Source organism: Herpailurus yagouaroundi, unplaced genomic scaffold (genome assembly GCF_014898765.1).
Source record: "Herpailurus yagouaroundi ecotype Mexico unplaced genomic scaffold, PumYag 181, whole genome shotgun sequence".
In the NCBI taxonomy this organism is placed as follows: Eukaryota; Metazoa; Chordata; class Mammalia; order Carnivora; family Felidae; genus Herpailurus; species Herpailurus yagouaroundi.
This window is the reverse complement of record NW_024412412.1, coordinates 35,558,468-35,584,710: the sequence shown is the minus strand read 5'-3', so window position 1 is coordinate 35,584,710 and position 26,243 is coordinate 35,558,468. Positions and strand designations below refer to the sequence as shown.

General features: G+C 50.4%; 1 protein-coding gene across 3 annotated transcripts in view; it reads left to right on the top strand.

The window, feature by feature from the left end:
- The window catches only part of BMP1 (bone morphogenetic protein 1), a 44,083-nt gene that overhangs the window by 15,410 nt on the left and 2,430 nt on the right, over positions 1–26,243 (top strand). For 2 of the 3 annotated variants that reach the window (XM_040490303.1, XM_040490304.1), the window contains 11 exons: positions 6,866–6,968; positions 10,362–10,478; positions 10,708–10,853; positions 10,952–11,147; positions 14,211–14,336; positions 15,065–15,225; positions 15,610–15,790; positions 19,788–19,913; positions 23,081–23,208; positions 23,617–23,830; positions 25,685–25,935. In XM_040490303.1, coding sequence (XP_040346237.1) covers positions 6,866–6,968; positions 10,362–10,478; positions 10,708–10,853; positions 10,952–11,147; positions 14,211–14,336; positions 15,065–15,225; positions 15,610–15,790; positions 19,788–19,913; positions 23,081–23,208; positions 23,617–23,830; positions 25,685–25,935 — 1,749 coding nt within the window. Of the gene's footprint in view, positions 1–6,865; positions 6,969–10,361; positions 10,479–10,707; positions 10,854–10,951; positions 11,148–14,210; positions 14,337–15,064; positions 15,226–15,609; positions 15,791–19,124; positions 19,490–19,787; positions 19,914–23,080; positions 23,209–23,616; positions 23,831–25,684; positions 25,936–26,243 lie in introns of those variants that run through there. The other variant, XM_040490305.1, reaches the window with a different exon arrangement.

Below are 26,243 nucleotides of genomic sequence, written 5' to 3'. Positions count from 1 at the left end.
TTTGGAAATCTCACAGCAAATAACAATAAAAACAACTGAAATTATTGAGCACATGATTGGCCAGTCATGTGTTAAATTCTTTATGTGTTATGTCTTATAATTAACACAACAACATTCTAGGCCGGGTGCTAATGTTGTCCCCATTCTGCATATGAGAGAACAAACTTGGAAAAATTAAGTAACTTGCCCAAAGATTATGACACAAAAGTCCATGATTGCAATACTGTGAATTCTAAACCCTGTCCCACATCAACAATTGCTAAAGTGCCCTTCCAGAGACCTGTGTGCTCACTACATACCCGGCATTGGGGACAGAGAGATGCATGAGAGAGTCCCCAGCCCCTGAGGAACACAGAGTAGGGTGGAGCGTTGCTTTTTTTCCTGTTCAAGAAGTTTGCTCAGCCAGCAAGGATATGCCAACCTTGGTCAGGATCAGCTTCTTTCCCTGTGGTTCCAGGCTGGCATGGGCTGGCCCTAGTCTCTAGTAGACAAATGGACTTGCCCCAGGAGCCTCTCTGTGCCTTAGGCATGCTCCCTCCACAACACCCAAGAGACTCCCCATCCTTTTTCAGAGGCCTGCCTGGAGCTCCAGGGAGAGAAGTAGGCTACAGAGAAAAATTTCAAACTTTTCAGTGCGTAGCTGCAAAAATAGAAAAAGTAAAATTTACTCACAGTTCTGGATCAAATTGTAGAGCTGTAATTGAGTCAAAGATGGAACCCTGGGGGACAGGAACCCTCTAAGGGTCTGCAGAGGCTGGGGAGCCAGGGAGGATAGCATCATGAAATAATAGTGACCATTCTTTGCTGTTTACCCATTACGTTTCAGGCAAAGTATTAGGCATCTTGTATGTATGACCTCATTATTCCCCACATCAGTTTTGTGGTGCAGGTGTTCTCGTCCCTTCTGTGTAGATGAGGGAGTCGAGGCTCAGAGGGCATCAGTAAATCTGCCCACGTTTACACAGGCAGTCATGGTGGAACCAGCATTTAGTTCCAGGACCGTCCAACTCCAAAGTCTACGCTCTTTCAACAGTCAACCTTAAATAAACTCGCTTGCATTCGTGGGTGGACTTTGATGTTTTTTTTGTGCTGAGAGGTTGTTTTCACTTGCCTCCTAGTTCTCTGCTTATTGCCAGAAGTTTGAGTGATACAGAAATTTTATGCAAGGCAGGGATATATCAAACAAGAAAGAGCCACTTTGGAAGGCTTCTTGTAGGACCCCCATGTCTCCACTGCACGTCATTAGCAGCTGCTCCAAAGAAGACTTAAGAGTGTTTCCCAAGCGACAAAGCCCGCCCCTTAGGAGCAGGAAAGTGGTTTCAGGAGATCATGGTCCATTGTTGCAGCCGAGCCAAAAAGATAAGAACTTAAAATGTCTTTTGGCTTTGACAGTGTCCACCCTCATTCCCATCCCTGCCTTGTGATATCTTGCCTATTCTTCAAGTTCCAAATTCCGCTCCTCTGTAATGCCTTCCCCAACCCCACCTCCAGTCCTCCAGTTGGGCAGCTATGACCCCTCCCTTAAGTCCCTGCTTCCTGGTGCTGAAGGGTGTAGGGCTCTGAGGGTGAAGGGAAAGTTGACCCTCATTCTTCATGCAGCTGTTAAGCAAAATTGACTGGCAGGCCTGGGGAGGCCACGTGGAATGTAAGTTTAAGGGTTTAATTTAAGACCCGAGTGCCTGGGTTTGACTCCCAGCCGTGCTATTTGCTAGATGCATGATCTTGGGGAAGTTACTTAACCACTCTGTGCCTTTGTTTCCCCGTTTGTAAAGTGGGTCTGATGGTTGTGCCTCCCTCATGTGGTTGATACAAGGATTAGACAAGTTAATGCACGTAAAGTGCTCAGTGCTGTGCCTGGCACATGGCAGGAATTCCATCAATGTTGGCTGCTACTGTCATTCTGTAGCCTTTTTCTTTTTCTTTCTTTTTTTTTTTTTTACATTTACTTAGAGAAAGAGCACATGTGCATGCATGCATGCAGTGGAGGGGTGAGAGGGATAGAGGAAGAGAGAGAACCCCAAGCAGACTCTGGGCTGACAGCTCAAGGGGCATGACCCCACAAAACTGTGAGATCATAACCTGAGCTGAAACCAAGAGTCAGATGCTCAATTGACTGAGCCATCCAGGTGCCCAATGTCATTCTATAGTCTTAATCTATTAAATCGGTAATCCCTGGTCGACTTCCTAGGTCCCCCTTTTGCCTCCTTCTACTTCCAGATTCTGGGATGAACCATTTCAAATTTCAAAATCTTAAGCAAACTCAACTCCAACAGTGAAATTAACTTTTTTTGAGTGGCATACACAGTACTATATACGTGTGGCATGTATGTATATTGCATGTGTGACACATACATGTGTCAATGTTATAAACTTTCCATGTATTGGTTTAATTCTCTAAGTCCTATGAGGTTGGTACTATTACCATTACCATCTTATAGATATGGAAATGGAGGCACAAAGGTGTTCAATGATGAGCCTAAGGTCATACAGCAAAGTCAGACTGAAGCCAGACTGTGAGTCCCCGGGGGTCAACATATCGTCCCAATTGCTCCCTGAGAGCATCCAACAAATGTGGGGGGTGCTGCCCATTTGTGGGGTCCACTTGTGGACACTCTGCACCCTGTTTCTCATTGAATCCCCCAGCTCTTTATGATTACTGCTGTTTTTTAGACAAAGACACCAAGGCACAAAGAAGTCAAGCCACGGGCCCATCATCACCAGCCAGGAAGTGGTAGAGGTGGCCAGGTTTTCTTTGGCAAAGGGCAGTGCCCCTGCCACCAGAGCACAGCTGTTTCCACATGACAGAAGCCATTACAACTCTTAATTAGACATCTCTGGTCTCAATATAGCCATGGTGTGCCCTCCTGGAGGATGCCTTTAACTGCCAGCACAGGTCTCTTCTTCCTGAGCGAGGTGACAACTGCTTCCTCCTGCCCCATAGGAGGTCTCGGGTGGGTCCTTTGGGCTTCTGCCTGTGGGCGTGGTTCTTCAGGAGGGTGTGAAGCCATCCTCCCTGGACAGAGCCAGCGTAGTTTCCGAGGGCGAAGGGAAAGTTGCTGCTGTTCTTGTCAGCTGCTGAGCAAAACTGATCGGAGGCCACATGGAATCGTGGTGAAGGATGTAAGTTTAGGAGCCAGACTGCCCTCACTCAGGCCTCTGCATTCCTTCGTCCATCCAGCAACTCCTTAAAGATGTTTTTGTTGTTTGTCAGATATAGAGATAAGTATTTTGAAAAGTATAGGAATTCATATGGTAAAGAGTGAATATTCTGCCCTGGGTCCTCCTCCAAATCCCACTCCCCAGAGGCAACCAAACATTGGTAACACTTGGTATGTCCTTCCAGACTCTTCTAAGTATGTGTGCGTGCATGTGTGTATGGATATGTCGTCTTATGTAACTTGCCTTTCACTCAGCAGGAAATCATGGTCATTGTTCCATGTTAGCGCATCAAGTCCTACCTCAGACATTTTGATGGTTGCTTAACATGCTGTCATCCCCATTCCTCTGATGTTTCATTTAAGTTTTTTCCAAGTTTTTATCATTACCAAAAATGCTACAGTAAATATCTCAAACCTGAGATCTTTATATACTTGGGAAAGTGTATCTATAAAATAGATTCCTAAAAGAAAAATTCTATCCAAGAAACATTTATTAAGCAACTACTACATGCCACACACCAAAGATTCCATATCGAGTTAAATAAAATTCCTGTCCTCATAGGGTTTACATTTTGGCAGAGTAGGGGTAAGGGGGAGACAGACAACAAATAAAAAGTAAATGCGATAGGTCAGATGGTAATAAGTGTTATGAAGGAAATCAGCAATAGGAGATAAAGGAGTGAGGTGGGGGTTACTGTAACATGTGGGATGGTCAGAGAAGGCCTCATTCACATCAGGTGAGTTGGAGTAGAAATGGATAGGAAGTGAGGGAACACATCAGGCAGGTAGCTGGGAAGAGCTTCTAGGCAGCAAGTGCAAAGGCCCCGAGGCAGGAGCAGGCTTGGTGTGTTTGAGGACCAGTAGGGTCCATGTGGCCAGAGCCAAGTAAGCAAGGAGGAAAGTGGTAGGCGATGGGGTCAGAGAGATAGCAGGGGGCTAGATTATAAATGGCCATAGAGGACATGGTAAGTAAGGACTTTGGATTTTACTCTGAGTAACATGCTTTAAAGGATTTTGAGCAGTGGGGAGATATGATCCAATTACATCATGAAAGCTCTGCTCTGCTGGGAGGCAAGATCAAGAGCAGGGACTATTGGACTAATCTTGGAAAAAGATAATGGTAGGGCCAGGACTGAGAGTTCAAGAAGGGGTACAGATGGTTTGAGGAGAGAGGAGGAGAATGTGAAAGGTGTGCCTGGCAGCGCTAAGGACGCAGTGGAGGTCAGTGGTCTCAAATTTCAAGTGAGACAAGCCACATGGTTGTATTTCCTCTAACCATGACTTCAGCCTCCTGGGAACAGGCACAGAGTAGGTGGAAAGTTGGATTTAAGCAGGGGTGTGGTTTTCCAGTGAATACAATGAGGAGAAAAGAGGAAAAAGAGAGTTGAGGTCCTGTACAAGGAGGTGATGATAAAGATGGACCATGGATTTGCTTTGAAGTGAGGTGACTGCCCCAGGCCTTTGCCACTTCATCTATGTCCTACTTTGGTCATTGATCCAGGCACACTGTCTGTCTCCAGAGCAGGAGCAGAACAGATTTTCAACTTCAGTTTTTCAAAATACCAGGACTTGTATCTTTATAATAACAATAATAACACTCAATGGTGACTAATAACAATCATCAAGAGTAATAGGGTGCACTTTTCAAAACCTGGTCTTGCTTGATTTCATCTCAGAGTGCCACAATTCATAAATGTTTCCCCAAACACAAACACATTTCAACTCATGTACAAATCAAAAGAAAAGAGGCAGGATGGGCTATGGATTCCAAGCCAGGCAAGGACTGATGTGAGTACGTGGAGATAAAGGGTGGGAAAACCCCATAGGCTCAGAAGGTGGAAGGTCATGGTGAACTGGAAGGATTGTTGGACTAGGTGTATGGAGCAAGTGAACGAGGAGAGATTGGGGCACGTGGATGGACAGTGGAGTGCTTGAGCTTAAGCTTATGGGGGATGCACAGTTATTGATGATAACAGGGTCTAGGGCATGTCATGCCATGTGTGGCCAAGAAGAGGTGGAGAGAGGAAGCCAGGGAATGGGGAGGCCCAGAAGTGGGAAGGGTCATCTAGGTGGCTATTGAAATCACCAAGAATTCTAAAGGGGTCGGTGTCAGGGAGTGACTGAGAGCCAGAGTTATTCTCTGACCATCGACCGTCACAGCACTGACACATTCTCTGACCATCGACCGTCACAGCACTGACACAGGCTACAGACCACAGTTGCCAGTGCCTGCTTTGGGATCTTTTTCATTCTCACCTTCACTCTGACTGTCTCTAACTGCAGTGAGCCAGAGGGGAGATACACCTTGTCCCCTTTTCCTCCAGCAGAGAAGCCAGCTAGACCTAACAGGTGGGTTCCTGGGCCATTTGTGTCCACTGTATACACCTCTCAGGTCACCATGAACTGTTCCTGCTTGTTGGACTCTAGATACAAAAGAGGCTTTGGGGGCACATTCTGGAAACTACTAAAGCAATTTCCCTCTTGGAAAGTGTACCTGTCTACTGTTAATATGCCCACCGGCTGGGGAGAGTTGGTATTTACCAAGGTGTCAAACGTTCCTCCAGTATTACATGACCATTTGATGAGTTCAAAGGCTGAAATGGGTTCATGAACAGGAGGCACTTAGGGCGGTGGCTGTACCTATGAGGTGCTACTTCAGGGTGAGGTGCTCTTTCCTCATTTCATGCTCGTGGCAGCTGAGGTCAGAGAGGTTGGGTGATTTACCCAAGGACTCCCAGCAAGAAATGCAGAGGTGATGTTCCAACCCAGGCCCATGTGTGTGGAGTCTGAGTTTTTTTACTCAGTGAGCTTTTCATGTGTATTTCTTATCCTTCTAAATCATGTGTATTTCTTATCCTTCTAAATCCTAAGCCCCTTGCACCTGGGTGGCGCAGTCGGTTAAGCGTCCGACTTCAGCCAGGTCACGATCTCGCGGTCCGTGAGTTCGAGCCCCGCGTCGGGCTCTGGGCTGATGGCTCAGAGCCTGGAGCCTGTTTCCGATTCTGTGTCTCCCTCTCTCTCTGCCCCTCCCCCGTTCATGCTCTGTCTCTCTCTGTCCCAAAAATAAATAAAAACGTTGAAAAAAAATTAAAAAAAATAAAAAATAAAAAATAAAAAAAATAATAAATCCTAAGCCCCTTGACAGGGACGGATGTTAAACCCACTCACAGGAAGGATTCAGATCTGGTATTCCCCTCAGCAGGTAGCAGGACCCCTTGCCTGGAATCAACATTCAATGAATATGTGATGATGGGTGACTCAGCCCGTCTCTCTGCCTCTCCTCTCTGGACCCTTAATTTCCATTTCAGAGCCCCTGGTACCCACATGCCACCCTGGACCCTTCCTATCACTGACACCTCATCCCTCTAATGGTGCTGTGATTGGTGTTGTTTAAGTCGACCAGGAGGAGAGATGGGTTTGTTTAACCCAAACCAGTGTCTCTTCACTAAGGGGATCAGTAAAATGAGACCTCTGGTCTTATACAGATATTCAGCAAGGCCATGTATGTTAAGTGATGACTGAGTTATCTGAGAAAGCTGGCCGTCATTGGCAGACAGCTGGGGAGAGGAGTGCCGTCTCTGCACCAGGAGCTCCTTTTCTGAGCCCCTTCACTATTTATGCAGAGTGAGGCAGGCAGTGGTCATGGGGCCGGCAGGCCAGGCTGGTGGGGAGCTGTGTAACCCTCTTCCTCTTCCCATTTCCCCTAGATCATTCTGAACTTCACGTCCATGGACCTGTATCGCAGCCGCCTGTGCTGGTATGACTACGTGGAGGTCCGAGACGGCTTCTGGAGGAAAGCACCCCTCCGAGGTAAGGCCCGCCCCCTGCCTCCTCTGTGGAGCCTTCTTTTTTGTGTGAATTGAGGTCTAATTAACATGTAATACCCTCTTAGTTTCAGGTATACATCACAGTGATAAAAAAATGATCCCCATGATAAGGGTAGTTACCATCTGTCACCATACAACATTATTACAATATTATTGCTTATATTCTCCATGCCGTACATCACATCCCCATGCCTGATTTATTTTGTAACTGGAAGCTTGTATCACTTCTCGGCCTTCTGGCTAAGATCAAGTGTACAACTGGAAGCTTGTGTCTCTTAATCTCTTTCACCTATTTTGTCTACCTCCCACCACCTCCCCTTTGGCACCCATCAATTTGTTCTCTGTATCTATGAGTCTGTTTCTGTTTTGCTTTGTTTGTTCATCTGTATTGTTTTTGGATCCCACATATAAGTGAAATCATATGGTATTTTTCTTTGTTTCACTTAGCATCATACCCTCTAGGTCCATCCGTTGGTGTCACGAATGGCAAAATCTCATTCTTTTCTATGGCTGAGTGATATGGATAGCCCACATCTTATTCAATCTATTCACCTACTAAGGGACACTTCGGTTGCTTCCATCACCTGGCTGTTGTAAATAATATTGCAATGAACATGAGATTGCATATCTCTCTTTGAATTGGTGTTTTCGTTTTCTTTTGATAAACACCCAAAAGTGGAATTGTTGGATCATAAGGTAGTTATATTTTTTTAGATTTTTTTTAAAGTTGATTTATTTATTTTGAGCGGAGGGCAGGGCAGAGAATGATGGAGAGAGAGAATCCCAAGCAGGAGCCACACTGTTAGCGCAGAGCCTTATGCACGGCTTGATCTCACAAACCATGAATGAGGTCATGACCCAAGACAAAATCAAGAGTCCGACACTTAGGGGCGCCTGGGTGGCTCAGTCAGTTAAGTGTCCAACATTGGCTCAGGCTGTGATCTCATGGTTTGTGGGTTCGAGCCCCATGTCAGGCTCTGTGCTGACAGCTCAGAGCCTGGAGCCTCCTTCAGATTCTGTCTCCCCATCTCTGCCCTTCTCCCACTCTCTCTCCCTCTTTCTCTCTCTCTCTCTCTCTCTCTCTCTCATCCTCTCTCTCTCTCAAAAATAAAGAAACATTAAAAAGAGAGAGAGAGTTTGACGCTTAACCGACTGAGCCACCCATGTGCCCCGGTAGTTCTATTTTTAATTTTTGAGGAATATCCATACTGTTTTCTAGAGTGGCTGCACCAGCTTGCATTCCTATCAACAGTGTACAAGGGTTCCCTTATCACCACTTCCTCAAACCTGTTGTCGGTGGTCTTATTTAAGCAAGCTCCACACTCAGCATGAAGCCTGATGCGGGACTTGATCCCATAACCCTGGAATCATGACCTGAGCTGAAATCAAGAGCTGGATGCTCAACTGACTGAGCCACCCTGGCGCCCCCCACCTTTTTTTTTTTTTTAACTTGTCTTCTTGATACTAGCCATTCTGATAGGTGTGAGGTGATATTGTAGTTTTGATTTTCATTTCCTGATGATGAGTGATGTTGAGGATCTTTTCATGTGTCTGTTGGCCATCTGTATGTCTTCTTTGGAGAAATGTCTACTCAAGTCCTCTGCCCGTTTTTTAATTGGGTTGTTTGGTTTTTTTATATTAAATTGTGTAAATTCTTTACATATAGTTTGGATAGAAATCCCTTACCCAATGTATGATTTGCAAACATCGTCTCCCATTCAGTAAATTGCTTGTTCGTTTTGTTGACCATTTCCCTCACTGTGCAAAAGCTTTTCAGTTTGATGTGGCTACTTCCTTCCTACACCTACTCATATTCTCTTCATCCTCCCCTGAAACCCATAGCTTGGCCAAGGGTGATCTGGTGTGGGAAACTGGACTCCTGATACAGTCAGTGCCTGATAACTCCATCACCAAGTGTATAACTTTGGGCAAATCCCTTCCCTAGTCTGGACCTTAGGGTCTTTGGTATGGGCTTCTGGGCCTCCCCCAGAGGTGACTCTCAGTGTGTGGGTCAGGGGAGTCATATAAGTTGACAGAGGGAGACAGACAGGCACATCTCCACAGTTCCAGGCTCTCCTCATCTGGGCAATTTCAGAGGCTCTGTTTTCTCTATCTGCAAGGTCTGGCTTAAGGGTACCCACAATGCAGCCTGGCACACCACAGAGGCCTACCTACCTGGCACAGACTTGTTTGCACAGGATACTTTGTCCCTTGGTGGTGGGGGGTGGTGAGTAAGTGGGGGATGTGTAGTCAGAACCACAGGACAGAAGTTATTTTAATGGACATGGAGTTAGGGCCAAAAGAAGCTTTTGCGTCAAGCCTGAGGAGCTGTGTGAATTCTCCTTCTCCAATCTGGACATAACCCTAAATAGCCCGGGACTACTCATTGTCACTAGAGTCTTTGCTCCACAGCCTGTGTCTGAAGCAGGATGACAAACCGTTACTAACCATCTCTTTTCCCCCCAGTTTCTGATATTTGAATATTTCTTATTAGTCACCCAAAGCAGCTGTCATTACAACACTTCCTCCTGAAGACATGTTAGCATTTCCAAGATTACAGTTTCTTTTTCATAACTTACATTCCTGGGTCAGCACCCTCTGTCCCTTGCTGAAGGTTGGGAAACACCCAATCTTACTCCAGAACACACAAACCATCCCTACTTGATTCTCCACTACAAAGAATTCTACAAATGGCCAGCCTCATCTGCTTACACAGATTCCTGTCAGGTTTTATTTCAAAGGGGACATTTTCTGACCCAGTCCCTAGATTCTAGGATTTATTTGGGGTCCTCTGCCATCTCTTGCGTTTGGTCAAATGAAAACATTCTAAATGTACAAAGAAAGCTGAGTTCGTTCTTGGTTATTACTTGTTTGCATGAAGGTCAAATAAGAAAAGTAATGATAATATGCTCTTTGAAAAAAGTAAATAGGGCTGCTGGGTGGCTCAATTGGTTAAGTGTTTGACTCTTGATCTCAGCTCAGGTCTTAATAGGGTCGTGAGTTCAAGCCCTGCATTGGGCTCCGTGCTGGGCTTGAAGCCTACTTTTAAAAAAAGATAACTAAAACACAGATACAGTTTGATATTTTGGGAAGTCCCCTTTCCTCCCAGAACTCATATTCTATTCCTCGAGTGCATAAAATCCTGTAGAAGTTAGTACTCTCTGGCCCTTCAAGACCACACTAGACCTTAGACTAGTTTCAGGCCAACTGGAGGGCCTTGAGATCGTGTGCCAAAGTGCAGACCAAGGCCAGAGCCCCTGAGCCCCTGAGCCCCTAGAGTGGTGGGACAGGCTCCCTGGAGGGACAGCCCTGGAGCAGGGAGGGGAGAGGGACCCACTTCAGGCCTCACTGCCCTCTGTCCACACTGTCTGCGCAGGCCGCTTCTGCGGGGGCAAACTCCCCGAGCCTATTGTCTCCACCGACAGCCGTCTCTGGGTCGAGTTCCGCAGCAGCAGCAACTGGGTCGGGAAGGGCTTCTTTGCCGTCTATGAAGGTACGGAAGAAGAGTGACGAGGGAGGATTGGGTGTGGTCCCTGGGGATCAAAACGCTCACTCCTGGCACACTAAGGGCAAGGTCAAGGGAGCATGAGGGAAGCAGAGACCCCAGTGGGATTGGCCAGGCCTGGGGGCACTAAGAAGCTGGGGGGAGGGGTAAGGAGGGGAGAGAGGGGCTCTTGAGCTGAGCAGAGCATTCTAACTGACCTCACCCTGTGTCCCCAAAGCCATCTGTGGGGGAGATGTGAAGAAGGACAATGGCCACATCCAGTCACCCAATTACCCTGATGATTATCGGCCCAGCAAAGTCTGCATCTGGCGGATCCAGGTGTCTGAGGGCTTCCACGTGGGCCTCACCTTCCAGTCCTTTGAGGTAGGTCGGAGACCCTGCTGTCCCACCTGTTGTGGGTTTCCTGGTGTTGGGCCCTGGCCACCAGAGCTGCTCCAGCTGATCCAGCCCCTGACCCTCAGATCGAGCGCCATGACAGCTGTGCCTACGACTACCTGGAGGTGCGTGATGGGCACAGTGAGAGCAGCACCCTCATCGGGCGCTACTGTGGCTACGAGAAGCCGGATGACATCAAGAGCACTTCCAGTCGCCTCTGGCTCAAATTCGTCTCTGACGGATCCATTAACAAAGCTGGCTTTGCTGTCAACTTTTTCAAAGGTGCTCCTTCCCCATTCCCCACCTGGCCCACCCCCATGGCCAATCCATCTCCTCCATTCCTTCTTTTAATTTTTAAAATTGTGTTTTGTTGTGGTAAAAACACGTAGCTTGAGATGTGTCCTCTGGATGCATTTGTAAGTGTACTATACCATGTTGCTGGCCGAAGGCACGGTGCTCTACAGCAGATCTCCAAGCCTTATTCATCTTGCTTGACTGCAACTTTATGCCTATTTGATTAGCAGCTCCACATTTCCCCCAGCCCCCAACCCCTGGCAGCCATCATTCATTCATTCATCCACTCATTCATTCATTCATTTATTGAATCTATTTTAGATAGCTCGTATAAGTGGAATCCTGCAGTATTTGTCTTTCTGTAACTAGCTTTTTTACTGAACATAATGTTCATAAGGTTCATCCATTTTTATTCCACTGTGTATATATAACACATTTTTTAAAGTGAAGAGTAATCGACACACAATATCCTGTTAGTTTCAAGGGTACAACATAGCGATTCAATGTTTATGTACATTATAAAATGGTCACCACGGTGAGTCTAGTTACCATCCATCACCTTACAAAGTTGTTACAATCTTGTTGACTTATATTACCTATGCTGTATATTACATCCCCACGTCTTGCTTTTTTTTTTTTTTTTTTATAACTGGAAAACTGCACGTCTTAATTCCCTTCACCTATCTTGTTCATCCCTCCACCCCCTCTCCTCTGGCACCCATCAGTTTGTCCTCCATATCTATGAGTCTGTTTCTGTTTTGTTTTGTTTGTTCATTTGTTTTGTTTTTAGATTCAACATGTAAGTGAAATCATACAGTATTTATCTTTGTCTAGCTTATTCCACTTAGCCTCATACCTTCTGGGTCCATCATGGTGTCACAAATGGTAAGATTTCATTCTTTTCTGTGGCTGAGTAATATTCCACTGTATGTATATACCACATCTACTTTATCCATTCATCTATTGATGGGCACTTTAATTGCTTCCATATCTTGGCTGTTGTAAATAATGCTTCAGTGAACATGGGGCTGTATATATCTCTTCAGATTGGTGTTTTCATTTTCTTCAGATAAATGCCCAAAAGTGGAACTGCTAGATCATATTGTAGTTCTGTTTTTAAATTTTTGAGGAATCTCCATACTGTTTCCCAGAGTGGCTGAACCAATTTACATTCCCACCAACATGCAGAAGGTTCTATTTTCTCCACATCTTCCACCAACACTTGTTATTCTTAACTTTTTGATACTCTCCATTCTGACAGGTGTGAAGTGATATCTCAATGTGGTTTTGATTTGCATTTTCTCTGATGATGAGTGATATTGGGCATCTTTTCATGTGTCTGTTGGCCATCTGTATGTCTTCTTTAGAGAAACGTCTATTCAGGTCCTCTGCCCATTTTTAATCAATAGTCGTTTTATATTGAGTTTTATGAGTTCTTTATATATTTTGGATGTCAACCACTTATTTCATATAACATTTGTGAATATCTTCTCCCATTAAGTTGACTTTTTGTTTTGTTGATGGTTTCCTTCACTGTGCAAACGCTTTTTAGTTTGACGTAGTCCCATTTGTTTATTTTGCTTTTGTTGTCTTTGCCTGAAGAGACAGATCCAAAGAAAATATCATTAATACCAATGCCAAAGAGCTTACTGCCTTGGTTTTCTTCTAGGAGTTTCATGGTTTCAGGTCGAATATTTAAGTCTTTAACGCATTTTGAGTTTCTTTTTGTGTATAATGTAAGTAAGTGGTCCAGCTGCATTCTTTTGCATGTAGCTGTCTGATCTGTCCATTCATTGAAGAGGCTGTCTTTTCCCCATTGTATATTGTTGCCTCCTTTGTCATAGAATAATTGAACACATAATCATGAGGTTTTTTTTCTGGACTCTCTATTCTCTTCCACTGATCTATTTGTCTGTTTTTGTACCGGTACCATACCATTTTGATTTATTTGTTTTTGATTATAGCTTTGCACTACAGTTTGGAATATGGGAGCATGCCCCTCAGCTTTGTTCTTCCTCAAGATTGCTTTGGCTGCTTGGAATCTTTTGTGGTTCCATACACATTTTAGGATAATGTGTTATAGTTCTGTGCAAAATGGTATTTTGGTCAGGATTACTTTGGATCTATAGTTTGCTGTGGGTAGTATGGACATTTTAACAATATTAATTCTTCTAAATCCTGTAGCACATTTTCTTTATCCTCATCTGTTGGTGACCATTTAGGCTGTTTCTACATCTTGGCTATTGTGAATATTGCTGTGGTGACTTCATGTCTTCTTTATTCACCCATTCTACACAGAGATTCTATGAGGGATGCATAGACCATGGTACCCTGTGCTTGAATTTATGGCCTAACTGGGGAGAAGAGGTCAACTGCACTGAGAAACTGCATATCTCATTGAGTAAATGACACACATATGTAAAAGTAGCTGACACGTGGTAGGTGCTCAACTGTGAATTGAAATAGTAGTTCAGGAGTTGCCTTAAAGTCCAAAAGTTTGTGTAGAAGAAATGCCAGTGAGGCATAGAGGCAGGAAGTGCCATAGAAGCTTAGGGAGGAAGCAAGGCAGCATGGATTTCTTTTACCGGTGTGATTGTGGACAGGTAATCTGTCTGAACCTCATTTCCTCATCTGTAAAATGGGGATAGTAACAGTCCCTCCATCACTGGTCATGTCAGGATTGAAGGATAAATGAAGAAAGGCTGGGGAATGACACACAAGAGGCACCGATAAATGGTGGTGGTCACCAGCCCAGCCATTGTGGTCAAAGAAAGGCTCTGTGGGGTCTACCTGTCCCCTCCTTCAGGTTACTACCTGTCCCTTTGGGGCTCTCAGGAGTAGGAACCCCTGGGGACCGAGTTGGGGGGCTGGCTGGGGTAGAGAGGGCCACAGCCTCAAAGCTGAGTGGTCCACAGCTGACTCCTGTCCCCTGCAGTGGGGCTGGAGGTGGTCGCAGGAAGGCTGAGGGACACTGGACTTGACTCTCAAGCAGAGCACAGGAGGCAGGCCCTGGCCTGGCAGTCACTGACACCCTTTCTTCCCAATTGGCAGAGGTGGACGAGTGCTCACGGCCCAACCGCGGAGGCTGCGAGCAGCGGTGCCTCAACACCTTGGGCAGCTACAAGTGCAGCTGTGACCCTGGGTATGAGCTGGCCCCGGACAAGCGCCGCTGTGAGGGTGAGTGCCTCCAACACAGCCCCAGGGCCCAGACCCTCTAGCCCAGATCCCTTAAGCCCTTGGACACACCCCTTCCTGGGAAAGCCCAGATTCCCTAGCACTTTCTTCACTCATCACCAACAAGGAATACATTTTATTTGGCAGCCCTGCAGCCCCCTGAACACACTTACCAGGTGTGATGCACTCTGGTATTTTTTTTTTTTTTTCATTTTTATTCACTTAAAATGCTGATCATGACCTGCTGGTTGATTTCATCATCCTCTTGAAGGTCATGATCCCCAGTTTGGAAACCACTGTTTTCAGACAGGCAATGATTTTTTTCAGCCTCTCCCTATACCTGCCCCTGAGGTGAGAGCATTCCCTGCCAACTACCTGCAGCTCAGCCTGGGTTTGCTGTGTGTCTTTTCTCTACCCACCTTCCTCTCCCTGCCTCCAGTCCTCACTGCCCACCGGCCCAGCCTTCCCTGAGCCCTTCACTCCCCGCCTCCTTCTTAGCAGAGGCCCTGAGAAAGTAGAGTGTTCATGCATATGACTCCCCAATTCCTCATACTCTGAAGGTACACCCCTCACCCTGCCTGCTTCCCTCCCATCCTTGAGAGACCAGACACAAGCCCCAGGACCGCAGGGCATCCACACATCCCCCTCTTCTCCTTAATGCACCCTTACCCCTGGCCCTTACCTAGAGTGGGGACTCCTGGTGGCTGATGCCACCTCTGTTGTCCCCACAGCTGCCTGTGGTGGATTCCTCACCAAGCTCAACGGATCCATCACCAGCCCAGGCTGGCCCAAGGAGTACCCCCCTAACAAAAACTGCATCTGGCAATTGGTGGCCCCTACCCAGTACCGCATCTCCCTGCAGTTCGACTTCTTCGAGACGGAAGGCAATGACGTAAGTGCCCACCAGAGCTGAGGAGACTCAGGAAGGTCTGAGGCGTGGGAGCTCGGCTCAGTGCCTGCTTCCTTCCATATGAAATACCCAAAGAATGTAGAGGAGGAGAGACTGCTCCCAATTCCAGGAAGCAGGGGAGGGTCGGGGAGGAGGGCTTGAAGGTCAGGGAGTGCACAGGGGAATGTGGAGCAAGGCAAGACTCAGTCAGGGCTTGTGTGGGGAGCGCAAGAGGATCCCGTGGGGGTGGCTTGGCACCTTTTTGAGTTGTTAGATTATGTAAGATGGGTGACTAAAGACAAAAGGACAAAAGGGAGCCTTCCCAGGTGGGGGTGGTCAGGAGAGGCTTCCTGGAGGAGGCAGGCCTAGAGCTGCACTGCCCTGCAGGTGTGCAAGTATGACTTCGTGGAAGTACGCAGTGGGCTCACGGCTGACTCCAAGCTACATGGCAAGTTCTGTGGTTCCGAGAAGCCCGAGGTCATCACCTCCCAGTACAACAACATGCGTGTGGAGTTCAAGTCTGACAACACCGTCTCCAAAAAGGGCTTCAAGGCCCACTTCTTCTCAGGTAACCCGGACTACCCAGCTGTGAGCCCACCGCCCCTCCCCCCTGCCACACTACCCCTGCACTTTCTAGCCCTCTCTGTTACCAGGCCAGCAGGGTCTGTCCCCTGCTCCCCCCATTAGCCCACCACCACCAGGCCAACCCCTCTGCTCCTGAACCCCATTACTCCTGAACCCTCTGGGCTGTATGGGAACCAGCCTGAGGATGGGCAGTACATAGGCATGAAGAAATGAAAGGAGAGGGCTTTCCTTTCAGGAGCCATCATGCTGAGGCCCCAGAGAGGGCAGGCCCTGGAAACAGGGAGTTCAGCATGGCCAGAGAACGCAGGGTGCATGCAGAGGAGGAGGGTGTTTGCCTTGGAGTGTGTGGGGCAGATTATCTGGCAGCGGCCACATCTCTAATCAGACCCACATGCCAAATGGGTTCATGCCGAGGCCTTCAGAAACGATGAGGAGCCTCCCTCTCATCAACACCAAAGCCTTCCCACTCACCCTCAGCCCATAGGTGAGGAACTCAGATCCAACCAGCATATGTTTATTGAGAGCTGCCCCGTATAAGGCTTGTGATCAAGCCCCTTTGATGGACCCATTCTTGGGAGGCCTAAAATGCAGTCAACCTCTCTGAGTTGGGCCTCCAGGGGTCCCAGGAGACCTGCCCCCTGCCTTAGTCTTCCCTCAGTCCTTCATCCTGGGGCAAGGCTGGTGGTCTTTCAGAGGCACTCTTTGACTTGGGACGTTGATAGTGTGGGGTGGGAACTCCATGAACTTGAGTTGGGGAGTGGGAGGTGGAGGGAGTGGCTGAAGCAGCTGGTTTTATATGGGAGTGGCCCAGGGATTCTGATCTCCAGCTGGCCTGGTGGGCCGGGCATGGGGTAGCAGGAAGGCAGGAAGCCCATGGCCTAGTCCACATTGCCTTCCTTTTCCCCCCCTTTGCCCAGGGTCCTGCATCCTCAAGCCCCCTATGTTGCATCCCTGCACCCCTGCCTGCCCCACCTGGATGCCATGCACTGCCCCTGTGCACTGGTTCCCTGCTTGTCACTGCCAGCCATCCTGCTCTGCTTAAAGTGCCCCACAGCCCCTGCCCCACTGCTTGCTGAGACCCCCTCCCCTTGCAATGCGAATCCTTTTCTTCCCTATGCCCACCTGGAACTCCTACAGGGTGCTCACCAGAGGGCCAAGGGGATGTAACACCTACTCAGGGGTGGGCTCAGCCCTGGGGAAACCATTACCTGCTTACTCTCGTCTCTTTCTGCCCTTCTGTTACTTGACTCTCAGAGGCGGGAGGGGGACCGACACATCTGTCAGGCTAGAGCCCAGGTCTCTCCACCCCTGGGTACTGCCCTGCCCTGGCCTGACACTGGGCCACCTGCCCCCTCAGCCCCACACAGAGATGCACACACACACACGTGCACAGCCACACACACACACACACACACACACACACACACACACACACACGTGCAATGCCCTGCTGCCTAAGAAACCTGCAGAGGACCCTCACCAGTGGGCATCAAGGTTCGTTCAGCCCTCAGGGCATGGGGCATCTGACTCTGGCCCCCCAGGAGGGGGGCTCTTTGGACTTTTGGGACACCCAGCGAGGAGACCCTAAGCCAAGAAGGAGAAGAAAGAGCCTGAAGACCTTCAGTCTGACCCCAGCCACCTTCCGGGGCATTTGGCACTGGAGGGTGAGTGCCGTCTCCTTGTCCGGGCCATGTCCACCCTCCCCGCTCCTGCCCCTCCTGCAACCTGCTCCCTGGCTCCTCGGCTCCTCTGAGGTGAGGCTGTGAGGCTGCCACTCCCACTCCCCACCCCCCCATGCCAGAGCTCTGCCCCGGGACGCTACAGCAGGCCTTCCTCAGGACTCACTTTTCTGTCACTCATCCATTCAGCCACCCACTTGCCCACGCACTCATTCGTTTACTGGGCAGGTATTTCTTTTACCCCTCCTATGTGTCAGGCACTGTACTAGGTATTTAGGGTGCACATATAGGGAAGGTGTGGGGTTCAAAACATTTCAGGCAAATCTTTGCTCCATTTGTAAGATGGGGCCCCTAGAGTTCCTAGTGTAGTCACAGGCGAGTTTCTGGGCTGTAGGGTGCCCCTCACCCCCACCTTCCTGCAGGGCCGGCAGCTTCCACAGGACCCTCAGCGAGGATCCCCTGTGAGGCTGTAACTGAGAAGGAGCCCTGGGGAGGGACTTGGGGATCCCACCTCTTGACCTTGAGTTCCTGCGGGCCTTAAGGGGTCTGGCCCACCTGAGAATGGAGTGGAGAAGCCGGGCCTTCCGGAAGCCAGTGCTCAGGCCCCTCCACTACTGATGGAGACCAGGAACAGAGTCACCTTTGTCACAGACCCCACCTGTCCATTTGAATGCCAGCGGACATCTTTCTACCTCGCGATTCCCCTCTGGAAATCTGGGTGTCCGTTCGATCTACACAGCTTCCCTGAACACCTGCCTCTGTGCCAAGCACACAGTCCCCAGAGTGACCGCAGACATACTGGAGCATGTGTGGGAGTGACAAACACATGCCTGTAGCCTGTGTCTCTGTGTGTGTGTGCTCATGGGAGAGTGCGTGTGTGGGTTGACCCGAACTTGAGCAGCTGCATGTGTGAGCACACTTGAGTCCACAGGTCTGCTGAAGAGCCTGTGGTCTCTGTGTTTTTGTGTCTTTATACCCGCGTACTGGCCCCTGAGTGCCTGCCTATGTATCTGTGCGCACGCTTCCTCACACACATGTGGGAAGAAGTAGTGTGTGTCCCTTAAGCACACGTGCACACAGGTGGATGGCTGGCCAGGGGTATGTGTGCATGCGGTCTCTATGTCTCCCTGTGGGTCCTGCACCTGAGTGTGGTGTACCTGTGGGTCAGTGTCTGTGCTGCCCCGGTGGGACCGCGGTACATCCCCGAGGGATCCCGTGTCTGTGGGCATGCTGGTGTGGGTGTGTGTGTCTAAACACAGCCTGTAGCTGCAGCAGCCAGAGTGAGAGCTCGGAGCTCCCAGCCGGGCCCACCCTTTCCGTGGGCTGCTCCCCTCTACCAGAGACTCTGTTTCTCTCCCTCCATATGTGCGGGCCTCGTGCCTACCCCTCCAGGCCTTCTTCCTGCCGCAGGCTCTCTTCCTTTCTGTTTCTGTCGCTGTGCCTCTTCCCACTTGCTCTTCCTCTTTGACCTGGCTGCGCCGGACATGGCCGTCCTGCATGTGTGTCCCGCCGCCTTCCCGCATTGCCCTGTGAATCTGCCTCTGAGGCCCCGGGTTGGTTTTCACTGCTCTCCCTCCCTGGTCCCTGCCCTCCACCCCCACCCCTTGGTCCCTTTTCTCCTTCTCTCTCTCGTTTCAGAAAAGAGGCCCGCTCTGCAGCCCCCTCGGGGACGCCCCCACCAGCTCAAATTCCGAGTGCAGAAAAGAAACCGGACCCCCCAGTGAGGCCTGCCAGGCCTCCCGGACCCTTTGTTACTCAGGAACCTCACCTTGGACGGAATGGGATGGGGGCTTCAGTGCCCGACCACCCCCCACCTCCGCTCTGCCATTCCGGCCTGCCTCCTTCTGGCCGGACAGAACTGGTGCTCTCCTCTCCCCTTGTCCCCCCCTCCCATGGACAGGGGACCTTCCCTGCCCCCACTCCCTCCCATTTTGATGGTGTCTGTGACATTTCCTGTTGTGAAGTAAAAGAGGGACCCCTGCGTCCTGCTCCTTTCTCTTGCAGTCTGCTTGTCCGTGTGTCTGTTTTTCCACTTGTCCGTCTGTCCAGTAAGCAGGTAATGGTAGAGGGTGCCCATGTTGGTCAGCTCCAGCCCCCAGCCCTCCCTCCACCCCACTTCTACTTTCTCTCCCCACAGCTGGGCCACTCAGCTGGCTCCGCTGGATGCACTGCCCTGGACCCCACCGTGGCCTTGGCCCCCCCGGGGGGAGGAAACCCAGCCAGCCTCCCGCTTCCCCTGGGGTGACCACCCCGACCTCAGCCCTGCACAGACCTGGGCCCGCCTTGTTTGCTCCCCTGCAGACAAGGACGAGTGCTCCAAGGATAACGGCGGCTGCCAGCAAGACTGCGTCAACACCTTCGGCAGCTATGAGTGCCAGTGTCGCAGTGGCTTCGTCCTACATGACAACAAACACGACTGCAAGGAAGGTAAGCGCTGCCAGTGCAGCGCCCAGAGCCCCTAGGGTAGGGCCAGCAGGCCCAAAGGACTGGAGGCTGGGGACACGAGGACATGGGTGCCATCTCCATCTGGCCTGGTGTAGACTCAAGGTCACGAGTGGTGTCTGAGGTTACCTTGTTTTGCCTCCCACCTGGCCCACAGATTCTTCCGTCCTCAAAATATCCAAGCCACACATGCTTCCGTGTCTCCTTGTGCATGTTAGGAGAGGAGGGGCTCACACTCATCCCCAGGCTCCATTTTTAGACTGATCTTAGTGCTTCTTAAAATCCATGGGCAAGTCCTTGTCTTCATAACGACCTTCCTGTGGCAGAGAGTCGAGATGGCACAGAGGTCGAGAGCACAGGCTGGAGCCAGGCTACCTGGCCCAGCCCCACTGCTTAGCCAGCTGTGCACCCTTGAGCACTTCTGTTTGTTCCTGTGTGACACGTAGGTCGCAATAGACCTACCTCATCAGGGCACAGGGCTCTCTGAAGTGCTCCAAGCAGTGCTGAGCTCATAGCAAGCACAGTCGTATGTCAGCCGTTATTGGTCACACTGCTGACCCCTGGGGACATTCAGAACAGGGTCACCGCCTCCCAGACACTAAAGCCCTGCAGATATTTGAAAACAGCACTCATATCATCACCAACATCATCTGATAGCTCTTTGGACATGCTACAACACTGGCCTGTTCCAAGTCCCGAATGCCGTTGTGTCCCCCGCTTGCTGGGGCATACTATCCCAGCAGCACAACACAGACCTGGCTCTGCCACTGAATGTCTGTGTGACTTTGGGTGAATCACTGCACCTCTCTGAGCTTCCAGTTCCTCACCCATGAGATGATTAACAATGGTAACTGCCTTGCAGCATACTAAAGTTTACAGATCTTGCTTGAACACTTAGCACAGTGCCTGGCAAATGCCTCTTCTCACTGTTCTTAGGTGGACAACCAAGGTATAAACAAATAAACTCCTGGATAAAATAAACAGAATTGAAGCACTCAGCAGTGACCCAATGGACACTAAAGAGCTTCCAACCCGATTACTTCAGTCTACCCAAATACGAAGTTCCTGATTCACAGGGCCTCCACGTCTTTTAGCTGGAGGGGACCTTATTCTGTGGTTGTCCAAAGTGCGTTCTCTCTCTGTGTGTACTGTGTGAAAAAGAGTACATCAACATTAACAAGATAGCTGTGAGAGGTTTTACACTTCTAGGGTGGGCGACCTGTACATAGCTGAGTCATTTTAGAAGCACTCATGATTCCTCACTCAAATGACAGGCAAATTACAAATCAGTATTTCCTGACTCCTCCTTGCAGAGGTTGTGCAAAGTTCTGCAGGGACCTCAAGAGGGGAGTTCCTCTGGGGTGCCTGGTTGGCTCCGTTGGTAGAGCATGCAACTCTTGATCTCAGGGTCGTGAGTTTGAGCCCCACATTGGGCATAAGGCTCACTAAAAAAAAAAAAAAAAAAAAAAAAGAGGGGAGTCCCTCTGCCCCCAGGAAGATTGCAGTCTAGCCATGGGAGAAGTGGGCACACACAGAGAAGTTAGGGGGCCCCAAAGACCTGTGTATAAATGGGGGAGAGCAGCGAATGTGGCCTTGGAGAACCACAGAAGGATGATGGACACAGCCCATAGGTCCACTGTGGAGAGCCAGGAGCTCTACCTGCCTCCACAGGGCCTCTGGGCAGCCTGCACACTGCTCTCTGGGCCTCATGGCTGTGTATTCATCCTGTGAGCCGCTGACCATAGGCACCTATCCATCCCTTTCTCCTCCCCAGCCCACAGTGCACTGGCCGCCTGTTTTTCCCCAAGAAACCTGTCAGATTGGATGATAATAAATCATGAACATCAGCTTTTAAATTCGTTTGTGAGGCTACACTCTCAGAGGTGGGAAGGCAGATTGCAATGGATCAAAGAGCCATAAACAGTGAGAATGGGGTAATAGCAAGTTTTCTTGAAGAACAACTGAGAAGAAAAGGAGAAAGGATGGGTGGCAGCTAGAGGGGAATGTAGGGCTGTGGGGGAGTTACTTTAGGATGGGGCAAAGCATAGGAGGGTCCACAGGCTGGCAGAGATGGCACAGAGAGTGAGGGTGGATAATTTGTGGTACAAAGGTACCCAGGTGGACCTGGGACTCCTTTTTGGAGACGAGGAAGGAGGAAGGTGAGTTTGCAGGGAGGGGCTGGGAAGCTGAAGTTGTTCATATCTGAGGCCCTGATTTTTTTCAGGGAGGCAGGAGGTGAGGTGATCTTCTGAGAGGGAAGGGATGGGAGTGGAGAGGGCTGAAGATTTGGAGCCGTTGTTGAGGAGGTAAGGGGTGGAGGTGGTGAAGGACAGATCCAAGAGTATCAAGTGGTTTCGGTTCCCAGTGGTTGAGGCAGATGGGGTTTTCCGAGAGGACACAGTAGAAGGACAGTATGATGATGAGCAGCTGGGGTGATCAGCCATATAGTCCAGCCAGATAGGGAAGCAAGTTAAGTCAACCAAGGAGGAAATATTGGGAGAAAATAGAAGGATCAAGACCCTGGAAGTCTCTCTAAAGCTGAAGAAGTGTTGAAAGGATAGTGAGGGCCTGAGCACCCTGGAAGAACAGGAAGTGGTCACAGAGAGGTGATGTGTTTGTAGCATCAGGAAATGGTAGGTGATGGCAAGGCCTAGAGTAAGGTCATGAGCAAGCCCTGCTTGAGAGGAAGAAGATAAGTGCCAATAGAGCTGAGAAGGTCAGGAACAGAGAGGCTAGAGTGTTGGCTGACATCACCTGGGATGGCAGCAGGAATGGGTATAGAACTGAGTCAGGTGCCAAAGTCTTCTGTGAATGTGGAAGTGTGGCAGGACACCAGAGGATGACAACATCATGGAGGGCAGAGGGGGTGTGGCCGGAGGCCTCAAAGGTCCAGGGATCTGCACGGGAGTGCCTGTGAGGGCGGCTTTCATGGATGCTGCCAGGCAGACCTCGCTTGGAGGCAAGCAGCTAGATTTCCCCGGCCATGGGTAACCGAGCAGAAAAGAAGTAATGTAAGCCTTCCATCAGCTTGTGGGTGGGGGACAAGAGAAAGAAGCAAGGAGGGCAGGAGGGAAGGGCTTTGTTCCTTTCCTCACAGGAGGCACCAGAGCACCAAGGTTCTTGCTGATCCCTTTACCTTCACTTCCCCACAGCCGGCTGTGACCACAAGGTGACATCCACCAGCGGCACCATCACCAGCCCCAACTGGCCTGACAAATATCCCAGCAAGAAGGAGTGCACCTGGGCTATCTCTAGCACCCCTGGCCACCGGGTCAAGCTGGTAAGGTACCCACACCCCAGCCTGCATGGGGACCCCTGCTCTTCCATGCCATCGGGCTACCACCTGTTTCCTATCAGTTCCAAAGCTCTGGGTAATTCAGAGGTCCTGACCAGAGCCATGCAGACTGCAGGCTGGTGGCCTGGCTGAGCCCACAGGGCTGTCATCCCTGTGAGGATCCTCATGAGCCCCAAGTCTGGTCTGGACAGAGGCCCGGTCCCAGTACATATTGGGGGTGTGCCTGCCATTACCCATTCCCGGGTCCTCCCTCACTGCTACCAGCAGTGCCCCTGGCAGGGGCTGCTTCCCTGGTCTCCATCAGCTGGGGTCTGGAGGCCTAGATTTGGGGCCACCTGCTGCCCCCCCCCCCAGACGCATTCTGAACTTGCTGTCCTCCCTCGTGCCCTCTAGACCTTCATGGAGATGGATATCGAGTCCCAGCCTGAGTGTGCCTATGACCACCTGGAGGTGTATGATGGCCGTGACGCCAAGGCCCCCGTCCTGGGCCGCTTCTGTGGGAGCAAGAAGCCTGAGCCTGTCCTGGCCACGGGCAGCCGCATGTTCCTGCGCTTCTACTCCGACAACTCCGTCCAGAGGAAGGGCTTCCAGGCATCCCACTCCACAGGTAAGGCCATCTCAGGCTAGCCCAATGTCCTCACGCTGTCTTGTTCTGCGAGCTTCTGCTGATCCTGCTCTCACAGGCAGGCCCAGGCTCTGGAGTTTCACAGGGGGATTAGAAAGAGTGTATGAAGGGACAGATGAGCTATGGCCTGGGTAGACAGAGACTGTGTTCTGAGGGCCGGGCAGGGGAGCAGAGAGTGAGCACTAAAGGGAGAGTGGGAGAGGTCCCGATTAGGGGCCGCTAAGTTGCCGGAAAACAGAGGGCAGTGACGCCAGTGGGTGGGGAATCCAGGGATGGGGAGGGAAGCCCCACAGTCCCCAGCGGTAGGACGCCTGACTGTGTGGCAGCCCACCCACATTCCAAACCCAAAAGTCACTCGTCTAGAGATATTTATTAACACATAACATGTATGATGAAGCAGTGCTCTAAGTGCAGGTCACAAAAATGAAGCAGACAAATATCTCGGGCCTTGAGGGGCTACTTAGTGATCATTTGTCCATTTATCTAACAACCATTTGCTGAGCTCTGGCTGTATGCAAGACTCAGAGGGGCTTATGGAGGTGAATCAGGCATGAGCCCTTCACCCCTGCGCACCAGGAACTCACGGTCCAGAGGTGAGGTGGGACGTGCACAGATAGTTATAGCATGAGACAAAACATGATGAGGTCTAGCTCTGGGCAGGAGTTGGTGGGGTCATTCCAGCAGGGGGAGGAGCCCAGGCACAGCCACAATCCCAGGACAGCTCTGGGTGTGTACAGGTGACCGCAGGTCATTTCGTTTGGCCTGAGCAATTGGTATGTAAAGACAGGACAGTAGTGAAGTGGAAACAGTGCAGCAGTAGAGGAAGCCTGGAGCCCAGGCTTGGGAGGCCTGGAACATCAGGTGTCAGATGGGGGCTTCACAGGCTCCTTGTGGGTCTTGAGCCACCTGTTGCAGAGTCCCCAGGACTGCTGGGTCCAGAGCCTCTCATCCTTCCTTGTAGCTCAGGCCCTGTCCCACCCCCTCCTCACCCCTCCAGGGAGACATAAGCACCAGATTTCCTAGAGGCCAGAGGGCTTCCAGAGGAGGATGGACGCTGAGGACCCTGTCCTGCGTGCTCTCATTTGCCCCTCCCAGCAGAGGGTCACAGACTGGAAGCCCAGAACTCTATCTGGCCCTCAGTTCCGCTCTGTTTGGCCCACAGTGTGTTTTTTAAAAATGTGAGCCAACATTGAAAAATCAAGAGTTTTCGCAGAAAATCCAGATGTCGTTCTTCTCTCTTAAGAATGGAAGCCCTGGGGGCGCCTGGGTGGCGCAGTCGGTTAAGCGTCCGACTTCAGCCAGGTCACGATCTCGCGGTCCGTGAGTTCGAGCCCCGCGTCAGGCTCTGGGCTGATGGCTCAGAGCCTGGAGCCTGTTTCCGATTCTGTGTCTCCCTCTCTCTCTGCCCCTCCCCCGTTCATGCTCTGTCTCTCTCTGTCCCAAAAATAAATAAACGTTGAAAAAAAAAATTAAAAAAAAAAAAAAAAAAAAAAGAATGGAAGCCCTGGCAACGCAGAGCCCACATTCTTCCATGACAGCCATCAGCTGGAGCAAATTAGCAATGTGCTCTTTTGACAAGCGTGCCCTCCCCAGTGCCTCAGCTCAGAGTTGCCTAACAGCCCGGTGTGTCCCTGGTCCTCTGTGGGCATCTATCCAGAAGTAGAGCAGCAGAGCACTTGTTCTGGGCCACGTCCCAGGCAGGTCCAAACCCACTCGCCCCTAGCCATGTGGCCCTCTCTCCATCGAGCCATAAGGGTTCAGCACAGTGAGGTGCGGTACCCTGTCCCTGGCCATGCTCGGGGAGTGGTGGCCAAACCTGTTGCTCCTCCCCCACAGAGTGTGGAGGCCAGGTTCGGGCAGAGGTGAAGACGAAGGATCTTTACTCCCATGCGCAGTTTGGTGACAACAACTACCCTGGGGGGGTGGACTGCGAATGGGTCATCGTGGCAGAGGAAGGATATGGCGTGGAGCTGGTGTTCCAGACCTTCGAGGTGGAGGAGGAGACAGACTGTGGCTACGACTACATGGAGCTCTTCGATGGCTATGACAGCACAGCCCCCAGACTGGGGCGCTACTGCGGCTCAGGGGTGAGACCCCGCCCCCTGCCCAGTGCCCTTGCCTCTGCAGGTGTGGGGTGCCGGTATGGGTGCTAGCACATGCCTGGCCCTTTGCAGGAGCTGGGAGACCCTGCCTGGTGGGTGGCTGCTCACAGAGGCCCGCCCTGCCCTAGGCCATCCCCACCCAGGAAACTCTGTCCTTTTTTGCCCAACACTGTGGTTTCTGCATCCTCTGGGACAGGCCCTGCCCTGACCCAAGCCTGCTCAGCACCAGTTTGTTTGGACCTACAGGGTAGCTTGCATCCGGGGAGGTGGATGGAGTTCCCTCTACCACCCCC